We start from the raw sequence: 21,646 nt of genomic DNA, 5'->3' as shown, positions 1-21,646 counted from the left end.
TCTCTCCTGTTTGTCACATGACCCGTGGCAACCAACCATTGTCAGTCTGACTCCATATCTTTTCGCTGTTTCCCTCCTTACTAAATGTAAACAGTAAGAAAACCTGAAAAATGTATTAAAACCTGTACCATTTAGCAAATTTTTTAAACATTAACATGATTTCATGATAAATAAAAATTTTGAGTAATAAGTGTAATTAATTGATATTAATTAAAATTTCCCTTTTAAAGAAAATATAATTTGTACAACACTTTAATCATTAATTATGCCTTTACTTGGAAAGTGAGCTGCTAAAAACCTATTTGCTGCCTGAAGAAGTTTAACCTATTTAAATTTTGGCCCCTACCTACTGCCAAGTGGTGCAGGTCTGCTCTAGATGCTTGGCTTGGTGAACTATTGCCTCGTATTGACTCACAATTCCTCTATAGCAGCAAAATATTTCTTTAAAAGGCCAAGTGGGGCATCATGAATAAATATAGAGTGCATGCTGAAAACCTATCTAAAACTTTGTACTGTGTGCTGTCATGTACAGCAGCTACGGTGGCCCATTGAGAATGGCGTGGATTAGCAATTGTTCATTGAGATGCATCACACCCAAAAGAATTCAGTACAAAATTCTAGATTTATGCCTATCACATAGCTTTAGACTAACGTGTCTAGTATGAGATTTATTATCTCTTTATGGCTTTGTATGACTAGTAGTTCAGCTTGTTGCTGCCAAGCTGTTTTCAGTCACGTCCAACTCTTCATGACCCCATTTGTGGTTTTCTTGGCAAAGATACTGGAGTGGTTTGCCATTTCCTTCTCCAGCTCATTTTACAGGAACTGAGGCAAACAGGGTTAAGTGACTTGCCCAGGGTCACACAGCTAGTATGTGTCTGAGGCCAGATTTGGATTTAGAAAGATGAGTCTTCCTAACTCCAGGCTTGTCAGTCTATCCACTGTGCCAGCAAGCTGCAAGTCAGCTAGGCTTACCTAGGCATATAGCGTGAGAAAGAATATTTGACACAAGTTTTTTCTATCAAAATATAATTTTCTTCTTGGGAGAGGAAGTGCAGCCTGGGGATACCTCAGGGTTTTTAATACTCTAAAAGAATGGCCATTGCGGGAAATAAGCATGCCATGCTTGAAGCTGGGTAGGGGAAGAAGTGCTCCCAAGATAATGTTTTAGTACCCTTTAAATTTCTACCTTGGGACAAAACCGTAACTGCCCCATCCTTGTTACACCCCTGTCTCCCAGGGAACTCTTAAGGAGCTAAAAGTGAACCTTTTAGGATTTGCTAGAGGGTAAGGTAAGGTCCATTGGCTTCTTGCTTTCTATAAGTTGAGTCATTGTATTCAGTGTGTATCTCTTTCATTTTAGAGAAAACTGCCTACTGACTCCAAGGTTCTGGAAGCCTCAGACCTGGTATACACAGTTAGTGCTCAGGAGTATTGGCGGCAGGAGTTACTCAATGAAGAAGAGACAGGTAACGGTGAACTTTTTCACTTCCTTTTTCCTCCAGTGCTTAATCTACCAAGGTTAAGCTTGACCCTTAATTTTTTTTATTTCCTTTCTAAGCCTATATCATATCAACCTATCATGTTCTAGCTTCTTCATCTATTGGTGATCTTTTTAATATCTTTTTAGCATTACTGTTGTGTGTGTTCACACAATAGCTTGGGACTAAAGTCCTAACATAGCCCCTAGCATAGGGGCAACATGAGATAATGGAAAGAACACAGAACTTGGAGCCAAGATAACTAGGTGGTTAGCTCCTGGGCTAGATAAAAAACAGGCAGCAGGCTAAATTTAGTCTGTGGACCATGGTTTGCTGACCTCTGTACTAGATTATAAACTGCTTGAAGGTAGAGACCATATCTAATTTAAACTTGAATCTAATCTAATCTATTTAGATTAAATTAAGTAGATTAAATTAAATTTAACCTAATTTAAACTGCCTTCCCCAGTACCTAGCATAGTCCCCTAAATAGGCTGACATTTAATAAATAGGTAAACTAATGAGTTACCTGTTTACTTTCTGTGTGTATTGAAATACCTAGCTTGGAAAAAGGTTAGGCTGGTAAGGTTGGTATTCACTAGTGGGTTTGGTCTAAGGACGTGTGTACCAAGAGTCCTAGTGGTCCCGTCTACTTCTTCTTGGAATAATAGATTTAAATATAAAAGGGACCTCAGGAGCCATCGTGTCCATTCCACTCATTTTACATACAAGGAAACTGAGTCCCAGAGAAGTTGTTATGTATCCAAGGTCGTGGAGGCAGTAGGTATCAAAGGTGAAATCTGAATCCAGGTCCTAAGACTTTAAAGCCAAAGTGCTTTCCATTATACCGTGCTCCCACCTTTGAAATGAGAGTGGATATACTATCTGATGAATTCTGATTTGGTGGAGGTTTAGGACTGAGCTGGTTCTCTCAACTAGAATCCTCCTGCCTAGGGATTTGTGCCTCACCCCCCATCATTGACAAGCAGAGGTTACTTTGAGATTGGAGTCAGATGACCTGGCTTCAGATCTCAGCACCTGTGTAAAGTCGGGCCAGTTACTCTCTGGACTCGATTTCTTCACCTATAAAGTAAAGGAGTCAGACTAGGTGGTTCCTAAAGTTCCCTCCAGTTCTACATCTAGGATCCTATAGTTCAGAATATTACATATCCTACAATTCTATAATGCCACAACTGAATGGAAGAACAATAACTAGAGCAACAAAAACACTCTGCCTACGTATGCTCTTGGACTAACCTGGCTGGTAAATGCTGATCTACTCCATCCTGAACATGACATTCTTTCCCTAAACTCCATACTTAATTCCAGTGCCATTCAACTGAAACAGAAATGGGGAGCCACTAAACTGTACCTAAGGATCCCTGTCAGCCACATATTTAATTAGAAAACCACATATTAGCATTATCTATGTTCTTTTGTATTTTTATTTATTTTGTTAAACATTTCCCAATTAAATTCTGATCTGGTCCTGCAGCCAAATGTGTGTTTGATGCCTCTGCTTTATTCTATGCAGATAAATACACAAGATGAATATTTTGTATGTATTGATCTCTCATGTCCTCTTACAGACTTTAGGCATGGAAAAATGTGGCTTTCTGCAAGGTTAGTGTAGTTGGTTTCACCCCCTGGTAGGCTCTGGATGAAACCTAGTCCCATCCTGACTCATCATCCTGTGGCAAACTGTCCTTCCAATTTCCATGAAAAGAATGTTGAATTTGGAGTCAGAGGAGCTGGGTTCCTTTGGGTGCTTCAGTGGCTAGAGCACTGGACCTGGAGTCAGAAAGACCTGTGTTCAAGTTCAGCCTTGGACACACTAGCTATATAACCCAGGGCAAGCCACTTAACCTCTGTCTGCCTCAGTTTCCTCAACCAACCTCCCAGAGTTATTGACAGGATAAAATGAGATATTTGTAAAGCACTTTTTAAACCATAAAGTGCTATACAAATGCTAGCTATTATTATTATTCCTAATTTCAAGATAGGCTTTCTATTCAGTAAACCATGCTGGTGCTTCTGGTGGTATTCCTAATTGTGTCTTCTGTAAATTCCAGAAATCTCCAAATTAAGAGACTATATCAGGAAAAAGTTTCTAGAGAAGAAGAGGAAGACTGTGACTGAGTATGTTACGGAGGCTTTCGGAATCCTGTTACTCACAGACACTTTTAACTCCCAGGATGGTCTGACGGTATGGAAAGATCTAGATGCAGCCCCCTAATGCTAAGGGGCTTCTCCTTATATCCCATCAGCTAAATGCTCACTGAAAACTGCCTTGAAGGAGCTAAAGTTAAGAAGCCTAAAAGACAGCCACAAAAATGATTAGGGGCTTGGAAAATATCCCCAAAATGGACCTGGGAAAAGTGATATGATTTTTCTTGTAGTTCTGAGACAAATCCATCCAGTAATGAGAGACAGAGGGAAGTGACAGGAAGAAATCAGAAGGGGAAGGAAGTTTGAGAAAAGAGCCTATATATTTTCTTTTTATTTCTTTGTGATTTTTCTTATTTTGGACTTAACAACAAAATAAAATAAGCATTCCCATATATAAAGTAGAATAGAAAACGAAGATTTTTACATGAAACTATGAATACTTATTACTTACAGATTGGTTTTGTTTTTAAGCAAATAATAAATTCAACAGGTTATTTTCAAAGTTTCTGTTCTCTTCTGTGCATTAAAAATGCTTTAATGTCCCTCTTTTCTTTCTTTTCTTTTTTCTTTAAACCAAAATGCTACCCTCTTCCCTCACTTCCCCACCTTCCTGCCAAATTGGAAAAAAAAAACCTTCACAAAACCATTGTAACAAGTATACACTCTCAAACTAAGCAAATTCCTGCATTAGCCACGTCCAGAAATTTACGTCTCAGTTTGGCATCTTGAGTCCATCATCTCTCTGGCATGATATCGGTAGCCATGCGAGTTCTCTTGGATCGTGGCTGGTTATTGCACTGATAAAAATTCTGAAGTGTTTCAAAGATATTTTTCTTTACAATATAAAGTCTTTTCCTAGTTCTGCCCATTTCATTTTGCTTCAATTCCCACAAATTTTCACAAGCTTCTTTGAAACCATGCCTTTTGTTATTTCTTATGGTGCAATAATATTCCATTGCATATGCCACAATTTGTTTAGCCTTTCTCCAATTGTTGGAGATCCTCTTAGTTTCCAGTTCTTTGATCTAACAAAAATAACTGCTTGAAATATTTTTGCATATGTGGGTCAATAAGGCTCTTTCTTTGATCTCCTTGAAGTACAAGCCTAGTAGTGTCATTGCTGGGTCAAAAGATATGCACAGTTTAGTGACTTTGGGGACATACTTCAGATGCTTTCTTTTAATGACTGACCAATCACTTTCCTTTAGGTCCTTCTTTAATTCCTTGTACAAATTCAATACACATAATAAGATGGCTTGGTTGATATACTTTTTATGAATGGAGGATTTTTTTTTTACCTAAAATGAGGGGTCCAGGGCATTATGAATCTCTTAAAGAATATGAAAGAGGTGGGGCAGCTTGGTGGTACAGTAGATAGAGCATCAGCCCCGGAGTCAGAAGAACCTGAGTTCAAATCCTGTCTCAGACCAGACACTTGACACTTACTAGCTGTGTGACCCTGGGCAAGTCACTTAACCCCAATTTCCTTGCTTAAAAAAATATGAAAGAGGTTTGGTACTATAGTGTAGGAAAGGGAGTTGGGTTGGGGATAATTGGCCTCAGGTTCTTTCTGCAGGCTGTAGGTTCCCAGTCTCTTGGTATCTTAGAAACCAGCCTAGTTCTGTCTTGTCTTATTCGGTAGAAGCCTGGGAAGTATAAGTATTCAAAAATTCATACTTTTATTGAAAAAGCTCAGCCCCTACTTCTATTAAAATTCTTATCATGTTTCCAGCTTCACATGCCATAGGCTCATCCAGTCGATTAAAGTATATTTACTGAATGGATGGAATAAAAAACAAACAAAATACATCATTAAAATTCCTGAGTGGTGGAGTCTGTGAGGACATTTCTACCCAGAAGGTAGAAGGAAGACTATCAAACATAGCCCCATATCAAAATCACAAAAGAGGAAAGGGAAAAGTCTTTCCTCGTGATGGATAGCGATCTCTACCCAGCACTGTATCTCCTTCCTTGCCAATAGCCCGTTGAAATCTGGAGTGGGATGTTCCCTGGAGGCTTCCTCCCACATTACCCTGTGCTACCAGCATGGCACGGGATCTCTGGCCAATTGCTCCTTGCTGCAAGCTCTCTTGGCCATGCTGTGTCTCATGCATGTTTTCTGTTTATCCTCTTCTGGAATGTTACCAACAAATCAAGTGACTGCTTTTTAAAGATTCCACCGTAGCACACTTTTATGCTGCATGCCTTTTTTGCATATTGAGAGATACAGGAAGTGGGAAGACAGTTTCAGGAAAGAGTCAGCAGACTTTCTTTTTCCTTATTCAATTATTCTCCTCTAAATTTTCCTTTTTTCTATTCCTTTTCTTACACCAATAGACTTAGTCATTATGACTGGGGGAACTCCTCCCCAAAAACCTCCACCCTTTTTCAGACGTCAGAAGGGGTCCAGGGCATTATGAACCTCATTGATGATGAGGTAGGAGAGTAGAAAGAGTCCTAGGCTGAGAGTCAAGAGAGAATTGGCTCCAAAACTCTACTACTTCCTAATTTGTGACTTAAAGCAAGTCACTTAAATGATTTTTTGAAACACTCTTTATATTAGAAGTTATGAGTAATTCAGCTCCTAGCCCCCCACACTTCAAGTTCTCTCTGTAGGTGGCAGGAAAATGGAGAGGAAAACATTGAGCACCAGAGATTTGCTGCAACTAAATGGTACATGTGAAATAAAATGATTAGATGAAACGGTTCCCTAGGATCCCTTCGAGTTCATTATGATTCAGTGCATGATGTCCCCTACCTGCCATGCTGTTTCCTTCCTTTCTCTTCAGAGTCACATCTCAGTTGGCGGAGTTGAAACCAAGCAATAAGGTCTGAAGATGGTGCAAAAAGAAATGGGGATGGCTGGCTCCAGGAGTGTGGCCAGGATGGTGGGATGGGAGAAGAGAGGAAGGGAGGAGAGTTGGCCACCATTTTCTGCATGTCAGTAATGGAGAGGAATCATTATTTAATTCAACTGCCTTTAAAAAAAATGACCTTTGATTTATTTGGTTTGGAGGCACTTCTGATGAGGAAATCCCTCCTACCAATGCAGACTGGCACCTTCCCTGTAGCTTATAGTCTTTAGAGGGAAGAGCTGGGGAGCAGCATCTTATTTGACAGATAATGAAATTCACTGTTTTGTTCAAAACAGTGTTTTAAGTTCAAAGTGACTTGTTCAAAGTCACACAGCTAGTGATTAAAAATAGCTAAGCAGATGGGTTCTGAAGTTTTAGTAAAATGTTCACTTTTTAAACTGGTGTAGATAAAGCCAAGGAGAGACAAGTGAACATGGGGAACACTTAAGGGGAAATCTGTATCTTCCTGTTCACCTCCATACCCCATACAAATCACAGAGGGAATTTAGACAAGACTTAGAGAAAACAACAAATATTTGAAGGGTTATCATGTATAAGAGGGATTAGTTTTGTCTTGTAGAGAGACAAATATCAACTCAATATAAGGGAGAGATTCCCAAGAATTCAAGCTGCCCCGAAATGGAATCATCTGCCTCTGCAAGCACTGAGCTCTTTGTCACTAGGGTGTTCAAGCAGAGACTAGATGACCACTTGCTAGGGACGGGGTAGAGAGAATTCCTACTTCAAGTAGTTATTGAGTTAGATGCCCTATGAGGTCCCCTCCTATGCTGACATCCAATGAGTCAATGATTTGCAGCTTACTAAATAACAAAATGTATAGAGTTTCTCCAAAGTCTTAGTGAAGTTTTAAGCTTAAATAGCTTAAATCTGAACTAAAACTTTTTGGTACACCCTGTATTTTTTTTTCTTTTGCCTTTTAAGCTCAATTCGTGTGATCTTTATTTTGGATATAATTTGTGGGAAAAAAATCCTTGGGAAAGGGCATGTCACATACCCATCCTTGGTTCTCTGAAGCTTCTGGAAGAACATTTGAACTTCTTTCTGGGAAAAACTTTCATTTGGGATGAAATCAGGTTTTCCACCCAGCAATAGATTGCTTTTGGAAACATTTATGGAAAACCATGCAGTTGTGGTCCCCTGCAAGGCTGGTTTATTTTCACAAATACAAGAAAAAGTATCTCACAGAACAAATGGTGAAAGATCTACACTGCTTGCCATTCTTTCCTGATTTTGAAGTGTAGCCAAGTTCCAGGGCATATTTCTGTCCTTGGAGCTAGACACTGGGTGATTGGAAGTAGAGGGATAGAAATGGCAGTGGGGAAGGTAGGGTGGTGAATGTTCCATGGCACTTTGGTGATAGCCATCTGATTGGAGTGAACATTTCCAAAAATTCCTTGGCCTTCATTTTGGATGCTTGCTTTCAACCCTTTGTTGGAAAGTTTGGAGTGGAAATCTTGTCGGTTATTTTTAGTTTTGAAAAAACAAACAAATAAACAGCAAAAAACAGAAAATAAAACCCAACCTGAAAAATGTACAAGGTCAATTAAAAAATGCAGCTCTTTACATCATAACTCAGATAAACTGAGAGTTTAGGAAAGAAATGATTTTTAAATTATAGTGTTTTTTTCCAGTTACTCTTTGTTTTCTTTTGAGTACTGAGAACTCATTTCCTTGGTCACTTCATGCTTAGCACAGGGTCTTGTATGTAGAATCATTGAATGTTAGAATGTGGGGGGGATCTTAGAGGTCACCTGGTCCAACCTCTTCATTTTACAAAGAATGAAAAAAACCTAGGCAAATACTGATGGTGAAATGTAATTACCTCTTCTCAACACAGAGGTGGTGGACCCTAGCTGCAGAATGAGGCATCCATGGTCAGTCAAGATCAATGTGTTGATTTGTTTTGCTTAACTGAACTACTTTATAAGGGAAATTGGACTCAGAAGAAGACCTGAGTTCTAAATCTGCCTCAGACTCTTACTACCTGTGTGATCCTGGGCAAGTCATTTAACCACTCTGAGACTCAGTTTTCTCATTTAAAAAAGGAATATAACAACAGCACTCTGTAACATACCCAGCAAATCATCTTCTGGCCCTTCCTTGCTTTTAGAATTCCAATGGGGGAGCCCATCCTCTTCCACTCTGTTCTTGAATTATTAGGAAGTATTTCCTGACATCAAGTTTCAACTTGCCTCTTTGCAGCTGCCACCCCTCACTTTTGACCCCATCCTCTAGGTCTAAGCAGAGCAAAACTAATCCCTCTTTTGGGTGATGATCTTTCAAAGGCTTGAGCCCAGCTGTCATGTTCCTCCCTGTCTTCTCCCCTACAAGTTGAATGCACCTAGTTCTTTCTTGTGGCCCTTAAATGGTGCCAGCTTTGAGTCCCTTCATGTCCTATGACATGTTCTTGATCATCCTTCTCTGAACACTCTCCAGTTGATCAATGTCCTTCCTAAACTGTGCCACACAGAACTGAACAGGGCAGAGAGTACAATGGGACAATTAGTATTCTCAATTGTGTTTGCCATGAGTTTATTATGTATGAGTCAATGTATTCCAAGATCCTGTTAGGGTTTTTTTGTTTTTGGCTATCACATCACACTGTTAACTCATGCTGAGCTTGTAGTCCATTAAAATCCCAAGATCTTTTTGAGAGTAACTGATGATTAGCAGATCCATAGCTAGGAAAATTTTTGGCTAGGACAAATTCGGTTGAGGGGATGAGAAGGGGTGGAGATCACATTTCTCCTTAGTTGGGTACCTCCCAGTCCCCTGTGATAACCCTAACTCCTCAAACAATAAGAGGAGGTGGGGAGGGAAGGTGTCAACAGGCAGGGGATGCGGTGGTAGGGGAATGTGAGCCTTGGAAAAGGACCCCATGATGATAGACCCCCAGGGCCTGGTGGTCTGGAGCCAGATAAGGGAGCAGGGTGATCAGATAAACATAATGGAGTGATGGGAGCCTTTGAAGTCTAGGGACAGAAGACTGCCATGGAAAGGGAGAAGGCCCCTAGATATTGTTGTCCTCATTTTTCTAAGGCACCAGGACCTAGTTTAGGGCTTTGTTGATTAGCCAGGAGGGGATGCCCTGGATAGGAGGCTGCCGTTGCTTTCCCTTGGGGCTGTGAGGTAACATCTCTTGCGGTTTCTGCTGTCCAGAATGAATACCTTCACTTGAGCAGCCTTCGGAGATTTGTGGAAGAGAGAATACAGCTGCTGGAGAGAGGAATGTGGACCAGTGCTTTACCCAGGTAGAACAGCCTCTGCAGGAAGGAGTGAGAGATGCAAGGAATTCCTACCGAAGAATCCTCAGTGGATGTCTAACCGTGAGTGACACTTCTTTTTCCCTATGTTCCAGAGAAAAATTATGATGTTATTAAAATTTGGGGTGAGAAAATCTTATTTGCCCATTTGTACCTATTCTAGGTGCTCCCTTGGAAGACGGTCACTGGTGGTCTTATCTGCACCTATAAATTTTGACCCTCCTTTGAGTCTTGTTGAATCTGCCAATTTAAGTGTATGAAATGGTTGTGGTACTTGCTGAAACTTAACAGGTCTGATTTTCCAGACTATTTCCTTCTTGGGGTAGCTAATTTCCTTGCAATTAGAGTGCTGGGTCTGGAGTCAGGAAGACCTATGTTCAAATTTGACCTCAGACACTGACTAGTTGGGTGACCCTGGGCAAGTCACTTAACTGCTGTGGGCCTCTGTTTCCTCAACTGTAAAATGGAGATAATAACAGCACCTACTTCACAAGGTTGTTATAAGAATCAAATGAAATAATATTTGTTTTTTAAAGCACTTAGCACAGTGCCTGGCATATAGTAGGTGCTATATAAATACTTACTCCCTTCTTTTCTCCTTCCTCCTAAATGGTCTACCCTCATTTCCAGCAGCTATTACTAATAGAATAGTTGTTTCTTGGATTTAAGCCCATAGGCCAAGCAATTAAACTAACCCATACATTAGCTTAATTAGCATGGATTTGAACATTCAGTTGAACAAATGTTTATTAAGTCTAAAGCCTGATGTAGGTAAGTTCTATTTAGGAAATGTTGAGTTTGAGCTACCTACGGGACCTTCAGGTAGAAATGTTTAATTGGCAGTTGGTGATGAGGGGATTCAAATTCAAGAAAGAAATTAGGGCTAGATATATAGATTTGAGCGTCTTCTACATAGAAATGGTAATTTGGCACATGGGAGCAGATGCTATCACCAAAGGAGAGTTACAGAGAGGGAAAAGAAGGCCTGGGACTAGGTCTTGTGAATATCTGTGGTTATGGGGTGGGAGATGGATGCTGATTCAACAAAGGAAACTACAAATGAGACACCAGATAGGTACATAATAATCATAACACATTAAGGTTTATAAGGTGATTTTCTCATGATAACTCCATTAGGTAATGCAAGTATTATAATCCTTATTTCACAGATGAGGTAAAGATACGTTCTATGGTTAGTAAGTGTTAGATCTGGAATGTGAACACAACTCTCATGATTCAAAGGCTAGGGCTTCTTTTGTTACAACATGTTGCCTCCAGTGCAGATTATGATTCTGCTATTAAAAAGAACTCTTTATCAAAGGAATAGTATAAATTATTTACCTACTCACTAATTAGTAACAATGCCATGACACATATGTCAGAATACAATACAGAACAACTGTTGAATTTTAAAAACAAATACGAGCACCTAGGTACAAGTTAAGTACCACCTCTTTCAACTTGACATTCTTTTTTTTTTCCTTTGCTGCTTATTCTAATTCTGAATCTTCCTAAAGAAGAAAGTTTTAACTTTTGTTCTGGGCTTTGTTTGTTCATAGCTGTCTAATGACAGCTTGTACATTGCGCTTCTATAGTTGCTGTTTAAAAGCCTTTAATTAATTACTTACTCTTATCTGAGGAAAAAAATGCCTTTTTAGCACTCCTATTTTTTAAAAAAATAAAATTTTATTGGTATCTTCTGTTTTTATATCACTTACTTTCTCCCAGTGTATTCTCCTTTTCCCTTTGGGAGAGCTATCCCTTGTAACAAATAATAAAAGAGAAAAAACAAACAAACAAACAACGATTTGGCCAAACTAACTGACATATGAGAAGAGTCTGATATTTTCTACAGTGTTCCATGTCCATAGTCTCCCATCTCGCAAAGAAGTGGGGAAGGTACCTTCTTGTTAGACTTCTTTGGTCTACCAGGTTTACCAGGCTTGGTAGTTATAATTTCACAGCATTTGGCTTCATTTGTTTTATTGTCCTTTCTATTTAGAAAGAACATTGTAGTTGTGTATATTATTTTCCTGGTTCTATTTACTTCACTTTACAACAATTCATAGAAGGCTTCCCGTACTTCTCTTATTCATCATATTCATTATTCTTTATGACACAGTAATATTTCACTATATTCATAGACCATAACTTGTTTAGTTTTTTTTAATTGATAAGCATCTACTTTGTTTTTAGTTCTTTGCTACAATAAAAAGTACTGTTACAAATATTTTGGTGTATATGGGGCCTCTTCTTCCATCACTGACTTCCTTGGGGTTTGTGCTTCACTGTGGTATTTCTTTATCAAAGGGTATGGATGTTTTACTCATTTTATTTGCGTCATTCCAAATTGGTTCCAGAATGTTTAGACCAATTCATAAGTCTACTAAGAGAACATTAGTATTCTCATTCTTCCCACAAGCCTTCCAACATTGACTATTTACATCTTTTGGCATCTTTGCCAATTTGCTTCAAGTGAGGTAAAGCCTCAGATTTGTTTTGATTCGCATTTATCTTATTATCAGTCATTTGGAAGCATTCCCTTATTTGGTGATTGTTTGCAATTCTTTTGAAAATTGTACGTAGTCTTTGATCATTTATCTATCGAGGAATGGTTTTTGGTCTTATATTTTCCTGCTAGTTGCTTATTTATGTTGAATATCAGACCCTTATCAGAGATTTTTTGATAGAAATACTTTCCGTAGTTGACCTTCTTTAACTTCTCCTAGTTGGATTAATTTTGTTTATGCAAAATCTTTTCAATTTCATGTAATTGAAATGATCTATTTTTTTTTCTAATCACCTATATTCTTTCTTTACTTAAGAATTCACCCCCTATCTCACATAAAAGAGGCAAGAAAAAGCTTTTATAGTGAAGGGGAAGAGGGGAGAGGTGAAAGGGAGTGAGTGAACCTTACTCTCATCAGAATTGTCTCAAAGAAAGAATAATATACACACACTAAGTATAGAAATCTATTTTACCCTACAGCAAAGTAGGAGGGGAAGGAGATAAAAGAAGGGGGCAGTGTGATAAAAGAGAGGGCAGATTGGGAGAGGGGGTAGTCAGAAGCAAAACACTTTTGAGCAGGGACAGGGTGGAAGGAGAGAGAGAATCAAATAAATGGGGTGGGGGGAATAGGATGGAGGGAAATGCAGTTCTTGTGGTTTTTCTCTTTTGTTCTGATTCTTCCTTCACAGCGTGACTAATGTGGAAATATATCTAATAGGATTTTACATGTATAGCCTATATCAGATTGCATGCCATCTTGAAAAGGGGGGAGGGGAGGGAGGGAGAAAATCATCTGGAATTAAAAATCTTATAAAAGTGAATGCTGAAAACTATCTTTACATGTAATTGGAAAAAATAAAATACCATTAAGTGCAGAAAAAAAGAAGAGAAAAGGAACGATTTGTGCAAAAATGGAACAGCTTTTTGTGGCAAAAGAAAACTAAGAGGATATCTCTCAATTGAGGAATTGGGTAATAAATTGCAGTTTACAAATGTAATGGAATTAGGAAAAAGCTTATTTCAAAGAAATATTTGAAGGTTTGTATGAACTGATAGAGACTGAAGCAGAACCAGAACCATTTGTAACATCAATATTATAAAAATGAACAACTCTGAAAGACCTGAAAGCTCTGATCAACTGAAAGAGCAACCATGATTCCAGAGGACTGAAAAAGAACACTGCCCACCCCATGACAGATAATGGACTAATATGGAGAATGAGAACTGTACTTTTGGACTTGATCATTGTGGGAATATGCTGTGCCTGATGGTGTTTATACGATACAGGAGTTTTATATTCCTTTTCAGTTGGTGGAGGAAGATAGGAGAGGGAAAATGAATGCTTGATCATTGTAAAAAAAATTAAATAAAAAAAACTTAAGAAAAAAAAAAGAATTCACCCCCTAATCATAGCTATGAAAGGGTCCTGATCTGTCTCTCTTCTTGTTTTCTTATGGCATAATCTTTGCTATTTAGATTACATATCCTTCGGAACTTATTGAGACATGTGGTATAAGCTGCTAGTCTAAAGCAGGGGATCTTAAGCTGGAGTCCATGAACTTGTCTTTGTGATATTTTGACAACTTCATTTCAATTTAATTGGGTTCCTTTGTAATCCTACATATTTTATTTTATGCGTTTATAAACTTTATTCTGAAAAGGGATCCATAGACTTTAGTAGACTACCAGAGGCCTCCATGACACAAACAAGGTGAAGAACCTCTGGTCTAAACACCAAATTTTCTGCCATTTTGCTCTCCAGTTTTTGTTTGTTTGTTTGTTTGTTTTTGCTTTTTTGGTGAGGCAATCGGGGTTGAGTGACTTGCCCAGGGTCACACAGCTAGTAAGTATCAAGGTCTGAGGTCAGATTTGAACTCAGGTCCTCCTGACTTCAGGGCCTGTGCTCTATTCATTGCGCCACCTAGCTGCCCCCTTTTTTTTCTTTCTTATGCATGGCTTGACTACAACAAGTCCCTGTAGCTAACTGAAAAGAGATGGGGGGAGGGGAACCAGTCATACTCTGTCCTCTCATTTCCCATGACAGACTTTTTTTTCATAATCAGAAAAAAGGCTATTGTGACAATCACACTTGGTTAGCTCCTTCCCTTTCTCCTCTCTACAGATACAGAAATTAACATACAGAGTATTGCTACTTTTTTTGGGGGGGGCAATTTCGATACAACCTACCCAAAGCTTTTCTACATCTATCGTTGAAAAGCCACTGCTGGGCCCAAGGGGCTATGGCAGTGTACCCATTATCTCTTCCACAAAGAAGTCCCTCTGCTATAAGCCCATGGGCTAGGTAGATTGGGTTCAGTGTTGGGTGATGCTGGCCTGTAGAGAGAAGGGTTTTCTCATGCTCTTTGGCTTGTTAAGTGTCCCATCCTAGTATCCAGGGGAAAACTTGCTTAGGACTTAGATTGATGTCTAAACTTTCCCCAAAAGGGTGAGTAAAAAGACACTTAAAGTACAATATGACTCAAATATGGGACAGGCATTTATTTTCTATACACAAAAGAAATGCCAAAGGATTCAAAAGACTCATGGTCAGCATTTACAAGACTTATGCAATTGGTAATTTATAACTTCTGTCACAGTCTTGTAGGAGGTTGTTGTTAGGAATGGAACACGAAGCAGTTTGTGGAAATACTGAACGGGCATTCTACATTTCACATCAGCTTTGCACTGTGTAACTAAACAACTCCTGGCCCATTTTCCCACCGGTGGCCATTTTACCTGGTCAAGAAGCTCCCCTTGCCGCCAGTCAGTTCTTTTCCAAGGACCTTCGAGTTTCTTAAACTCATGAGGTTACCTTCGAGCCTGGACATGCATCTCAAGAATCATGTTTGGTTTACTTAGGACAGGGAGTGACAAAGCATAAAAGGCAGACAAGGTCTAAGCTGGTGAGGGGATGGGGAAGGAAGAAAGAAGGGCACCAGCCTTGCCCTCACCTTTCCAGCAAGAGGCCAAGGGGACTCAAATGCTCAGCAGCTGGAAAGAGAAGCGGCATGAGAAGAGCCTCCCCCTCTTGGAAGGTCCATTGAATCATCTCTTCCTGCTCAATGGCCGATAAGAGGGCGCGTCATCATTTCAAAAGGTGCAAGGGTGCAGAGTTGCACGTGGCTAGCAAGAAGCAGCCTCCCAAAGTGCCCATCCCCCCCCAACATTGAGTTGCACGTATGTGGTTGGCTGAAAGCGGGAAAGTCAGCTTTGTGGCTTTGCCTTTTTTCCCATTTTTGTTCAAATGTGTTTGAAATTTAGGACAGTTTTTAGATTAAGTTATATAGTGGTTTTCTCATATTAACAAAGATCCGCTTTTCTTGGGAGGAGGGAATTGGAGGAGATATTGAGGGATAAATTGGAGGATGGGACAGGGATGAGAGAATAAATGAATGAATAAAAAAAGCACTTAGCAAGCACTTATTATAGGCAAAGCACTGAGTTGAGTGCTAATGATACCAACAGAAAAGCCAAGACAGTTTGTCCTCTCAGGGAGCTCACATGAGACAACATAAGTTATAGCTATAAGTTGGATGGAAGGGTTCTAGTGTCCTTAGGATTCCTGACAAAGCATTCAGTCAACAAGCATTTATTATCTACCAAGCATTGTGCTTAGTTCTGGGGGTACAAAGGAAAGCAACACCTGGACTGTGTTCTCAAGGAGCTTATATTCTAATGAGGGAGACAGCAGATCAACAACTGTGTGTGGATAGAATACTAGTATTGTGAATGTGAGGCGATGTCAGAGGGAAGGCATTGTCAGTGGGGCGGGGTGTGGGACTGAGAAAGGCTTCTTGCAGAAGATGGAAAAGGCATTGGGCCTTGAAGGAAGCTGAGGCAACAGAAAGGTGAAGACGAGGAAGGAGAACATCCCGGGCATGGGAGAGCGCCAGTAAAAAGGAAGAGTTGGAAAGGCATCTTCTCTACTGTCATTTCCACTAATCAAATGGTATCAAACATTGGACGATGCCAAAGACTTTAAGGTTGAGAGCTTTCTTTTCTGAGTCTTCACTAGCTGAGACGGCTGAGGTCGTGCAGGCTCTAGGAAAAATGAAGGACTGATAGAAATGAAAAAGTTGAAGAAGATGAGGATAGGGATGGATAGAGAATGAGAAAAGGCATAGAAGTACGCAAACCTAACAGATTAGGGTGAGTATTACTTGGGCAGCTAGGTAGCACAGTAGATAGAGCTCCAGGCCTGAAGTCAGGAAGCCTTGAATTCCAAACTGACCTCAGACACTAGCTATGTGACCCCTGGGCAAGTCACTTAACTTTGTTTAGCTAAATTTCCTCATTCCTGAAATGAGCTAGAGGAGGAAATAGCAATCCATTCCTATATCTTTCCCAAGAAAACCCCAGATGGAGTCATGAAGAGTTGGACATGATTGAAATGACCGAACAGCAACAAAGTTATTACTTACAATTATTATTTATAGTTGCTTACAATGTGGACTGCTAGGTGGCGCCATAGTGCACAGAGTGCTAGGCCTGGAGTTAGGAAGACTCATCTTAATGAGTTCAAATCTGGCCTCAGACACTTACTAGCTGTGTGGCCCAGGGCTGGTCACTTAACTCTGCTTGCCTCAGTTTCCTAATCTGTAAAATGAACTGGAGAAAGAAATAGCAAACCACTCCAGTATCTTTGCCAAAAAAACCCCAAATGGGGTCACAAAGAGTTAGACATAATTGGAACAACTTAACAGCAACACTTACAATGTAAATAATGATGAATGTGAAGAATTCAGAGAAGCATGAGAAAATTTATGTGCAATATGAAATAAATAGACTCAGGAAAACAGTATATACAGTAATTATAATAACGTAAATGAAAATAACGAAAGACCCTACCCCACAGAAACAAAAATGAAGTCTATGTAATCACAATGACCAAGATTGATTCTGGGAAAGAATTAAGAAAATGGACCACTGTCACTTCTTTGCAGAGGTGGGGGACTACAGATGTGGAATATTGTATAATCTCTCAGACATTGTGGATGTGTTGGTTGGTTTTACTGAATTGCTTTTTTCCTCTTTTTTATGGCTTGCTGGGTAGAGGAGAGACAAGGTATATAGTCAGAAATAAAGGATATGTAAAAATAAAACATCAGTAGGTTTTTTTTTAAATTGAAAGGGAAAGGAGAAAGGGAGGAGAAAGAGATTTTGTGTGAGTGTGAGCAAATATACTGTGTAAAAGAAATGGACTAGGAGGTTGTATACCAATGAGATGGGTGAGATGTGCAAGAGATGAAGGTAAATGTGTAAGATATGGTACATATTTTGGGGCAGCCAGGTGGTGCAGGGGATAGAACTCAAAGGCTTGGAGTCAGGAAGACCTGAGTTCAAATCCGGCCTCAGGCATTAGCTGTATGACCCTGGGCAAGCGACTTAATCCTGTTTGCCTCAGTTTCCTCATCTGTAAAATGAGCTGGAGAAGAAATGGCAAACTACTTTCATATCTCTAGCGAGAAAACCCCAAATAGGGTCACAAAGGATCAGACACAACTGAAAACAACTAAACAAACATAGCAACAAATGGCATATATTTAAGACAAAGTGCTAAAAACCCAAAAAACAAAGATGTCAGAAATGAAGGAAAACAAACATAAAACTCCAAAGGCCAATAAAGCACATTCCATTCTCACTAAGCATTGCTGTCTCCAGACCACTGGTGCTGGGGGTAAGCAAGGTACACAGAATCTCTAGTTCTAGCAGTAATACAGCAAGTAAGATGTTATTTGGTTTTTAAAGTTGGGTTGTTGGCCATGAAATAAAATATAAATATGGCATATTTTGTGGCTTTTGCATTTTCTAAAGATGTTATCATCCATAAGTTTCCATAAAATGACCTGTATTACATATACCTTACAGGAAATTGCCTAGTATGTGTTTTATGCCAATGAATACTTTAGGTATGCAGATGAACATGAGCTAGGAGCAGAATGATTAAGACCGATTGGCACCTGGTCCAACAATATGATCCATCAGGGAGATGTTGCAGGTGAAAAGGGAAAAACAAAGTGGTAAAGGAAAAAAGGGAATGAAGGGGGGAAAAAGCGTTTTATAGAGCATGGAGACAGTATGGTATAGTGGGAAGAATACTGAATAAGATCACAGGTCCAGGCAATGATATTACTGCCTATGTGACCTTAGGTAAGTTGCTGTATTCCTTATGGGTCTTAGTTTTCCTCATCTATAAAATAAAGGGATTGGTATGCTGGTAAATATTTAACAACCAGTTTGCCCCCTCCCCCAAATGTTGAACTCACTTTTAAGTTCAACCTGTATTGTTAACGTTTTCTCCATCACTTCCTTAAGTCTAGAAAAAAATAATAAATCAAGCCCTAATTTGTAGGGGTTGCTCATTTCTGAGGTGTAAATGCTCACATTGATCATTTAACAATTTACTCTTGATAGTCTGAGCTGGTTCCAGCTCAATTGGACTAAATTATCTCTAAGGTCCCTTCCAGTTTGAGATCCTAAGATACAATAACTAGAGTTCTGCTGCTTAAAAACTCAAGAAAACTGGAATTAAATAGCTCAGAATTGGAAAGGACTATAAACTGACCGGGAATCACTTGTATGATAGCCCCCAATAAATGGCCATCCAGCCGCTGTTTGAAGACCTCCCACAATGGGGAGCACATTGCTTCTTGAGGCAACCCATTCCACAATTTGATCAGTCTCAATAGGTTTTTGCTAAGTTCTTTGCCTTGATATTTCCACATGCCATGCTTCCAGAACAAAATTATTTATTATAATTGAGCAGAGTTCATCCACCCTTAATGCTTATGTTATTGTAGTTCTGTATATTGATTTCTTGCTTCTCTTTTCTTTACTCTGCATCACTTCATACAAGTCCTTTCAGGTTTCTCTGGATTCCTCATGTTTGCCATTTCTTATAATGTAATAACATTCTATATTAATCACATTCCACGATTTGTTCAGTCATTCCCCAATCAATGACACTTACTTGATTTCCATTTTTTTTTTTGCTACAATGAAGAGTAGTGCTATAAGTATTTTCTTATATCTGAGACCTTTGTTTCTTTCTTTGGCCTCCTTGGGTTAAATGCTTCTATCTATCTATCTATCTATCTAGCTAGCTAGCTAGCTAGCTATCCCTATTATCTCCCTGAACTTCAGTCCCACACCCCAATTGCCTATTGGATGTTTCAAGCTTGATGTCCTGAAGACATCTTAATTCAATGTGTTCAAAATGCAACTTATCTTTCCCCCCAAAACATGTCCCTTCTTCCAAACTTCTCTAGTTCTGTTGGAAATGCTACCCATCTTTCCAGTCTCTCAGGGTCTCAATCTTGGCACTGTTCTGGACTCCTCACTCTCTTTTACCCCATATGGCAGCTGCCAAGTCTTGTTGCTCTCATGACATTTCTTTTTTTCTTTTTGAATGTACTTTTTCTTTACTTTCGCCATCTTCCCCAGATCCTTCCCTGTCTGTGTTTTCTCTCACAGCATGACCCACACGGAAATATGCTCTGCATGACCCCACATGCAAAACCTATGTCAAATGGCTCACCCTTCCAATAGGGGGAAGGAGAGGAGGGAGGGAGAGAACCTGGAACTCAAAACCTGAAAAAAGAATGTCAAAATTGTCTCCACACACAACTGGGGAAAAACAAAACACCAAATCAAAAACAAACAAAACAAGAGTTAGAAGAATTTTTTTGGGTCATTTCTACCTTTGCAACTTCTCTTGATTTTACCCTCTCTTTCCCATTCACACAGTCACCACCCTAGTATAGGCCTTCATCATCTTTTGCCTCAGTTATTGCAATAGCCTTCTAATTGGTCCCCCTGTTTCAGGTCTCTCCTATCTTCAGTTCAGCCACCACTTAACTGTCAAACTGAGTTTCCTAAGGTGCAGGTCTATCTATCAATAAACTCAAATGGCTCTTCTTTATATCTAGAATCAAATGTAAAAATCCTTAGTTTGGCATTTAAAGCACTTCGCAGCCTGGACTTTTCCTACCTTTCTAGTCTTCTTATATTTTACTCTCTTTCACTTCTTATATTTTACACTCTTTCACATTTCAAAAAAGCCTGCTGGCTTACTTGATGCTCTCCTATTTGACATTCCATCTCCTGACTGTGTTTTGCACTGTCTGTCCCCCATGTTTGGAGTTTTTTCTTCCTAGTTTCCCTGACTTGTTTCAAGACTCAATTCAAATTACACCTTTTGCAAGAGGCCTTTCCTGCATTACTAGTGCCTTCTTTCTGATATTAACTCATTTACACTTGGCAGGATTTTATTTTTTTTTTATGTGTGAAGCTCCAGAATATGGGTAGTTTTAATTTATTTTTTCCATTTTTTAAACATTTTTGTTTAAAGTTTTGAGCTCCAAATTCTATCCCTTTCTCCCTCATCCCTGAGATGGCAAGCAATCAGACATAGGTTATACATGTCCCAAAGCATTTCTTGCAGTTAACCCCTTTTCTTCACTCACACTTCAAACCCTGATCATCTCTTACCTAGATTATTACAAAAGCCTCTGACCATGTGACTCCCCTACTCACTCATTCCAATGGCTTCCTGTTGCCTCTAGAACATAAACTCCTTTGTTTAGGTTTTAAAGAACTTTACAACCTGGCTTCAAACTCTGTTTTTTAGCCTCACTGGACATTAGTCCTCCTACACTCTTCAATCCAGTCAAACTGGCCTTTTTTCTGTTCTTCACACATGACGTGCCGTTTCTTGTCTGTGTCCAAACGCATCTTTTCCTCCCTCTTTTACCTAGTGAGCTATATTTTGTAGCAAAGAACAAAATAGAATTCAGCAAAATTGGCCAACATATCGATCAAATCTGACAGTAAATGTGACAATCCACACCCCTAGTTTTTACCCTTTGCAAAGAAGGAAGAGAGGTGAATTTTCTCAGCTTTTCTCTGGGGCCAAGCTTGGTCACTATAATTATGCAGCATTCAGTTTCATTTTTCCATTCTTTCCATTTACGTTGTTGTATTTATGACTTTTTTCTAAAACAACATTTAATCTGCTCTGAAAATTTTATGATGGCTTTTGGCCAAAAGCAGTAAGATTCTAACTCTCATACTCATTATGCTTAGTACAGTGCTTGGCACATAGTAAGTACTTAATCTATGCTTGTTGCCTGCCATTTAATTTTCCACTTTCTTATCTAGAGGAGCAAGGGAAATCAAGGCTTCCACCAGACTTTGAAAGCTGTCTGTCTGAAAGATGGTATCTACGCCTCAAGGACACTTGCCAGAATAGACCTGAATGAAGCCATCACTCAGCCTATTTATGACAGAGCGGACCCTGTTTTTGGAAACATTTTCAGGTAAGCGCACCATCTCCTTCCTTTGCTTCCT

At 39.4% G+C, this 21,646-nt stretch overlaps 1 protein-coding gene across 1 annotated transcript in view; it reads left to right on the top strand.

Annotated features, from left to right (window-relative positions):
* The window catches only part of NUGGC (nuclear GTPase, germinal center associated), a 90,728-nt gene that overhangs the window by 42,388 nt on the left and 26,694 nt on the right, over positions 1 to 21,646 (top strand). Inside the window, 5 exon segments of the mRNA XM_020983995.2 lie at positions 1,364 to 1,469; positions 3,554 to 3,687; positions 9,686 to 9,754; positions 9,757 to 9,852; positions 21,458 to 21,615. Of these exon segments, the coding sequence (XP_020839654.2) occupies positions 1,364 to 1,469; positions 3,554 to 3,687; positions 9,686 to 9,754; positions 9,757 to 9,852; positions 21,458 to 21,615 (563 nt within the window).

Source organism: Phascolarctos cinereus, unplaced genomic scaffold (genome assembly GCF_003287225.1).
Source record: "Phascolarctos cinereus isolate Bilbo 61053 unplaced genomic scaffold, phaCin_HiC Scaffold_2;HRSCAF=192, whole genome shotgun sequence".
NCBI lineage: Eukaryota > Metazoa > Chordata > Mammalia > Diprotodontia > Phascolarctidae > Phascolarctos > Phascolarctos cinereus.
Note: the sequence above shows the minus strand (reverse complement) of the source record. Positions and strands in the feature narration are given on the sequence as shown.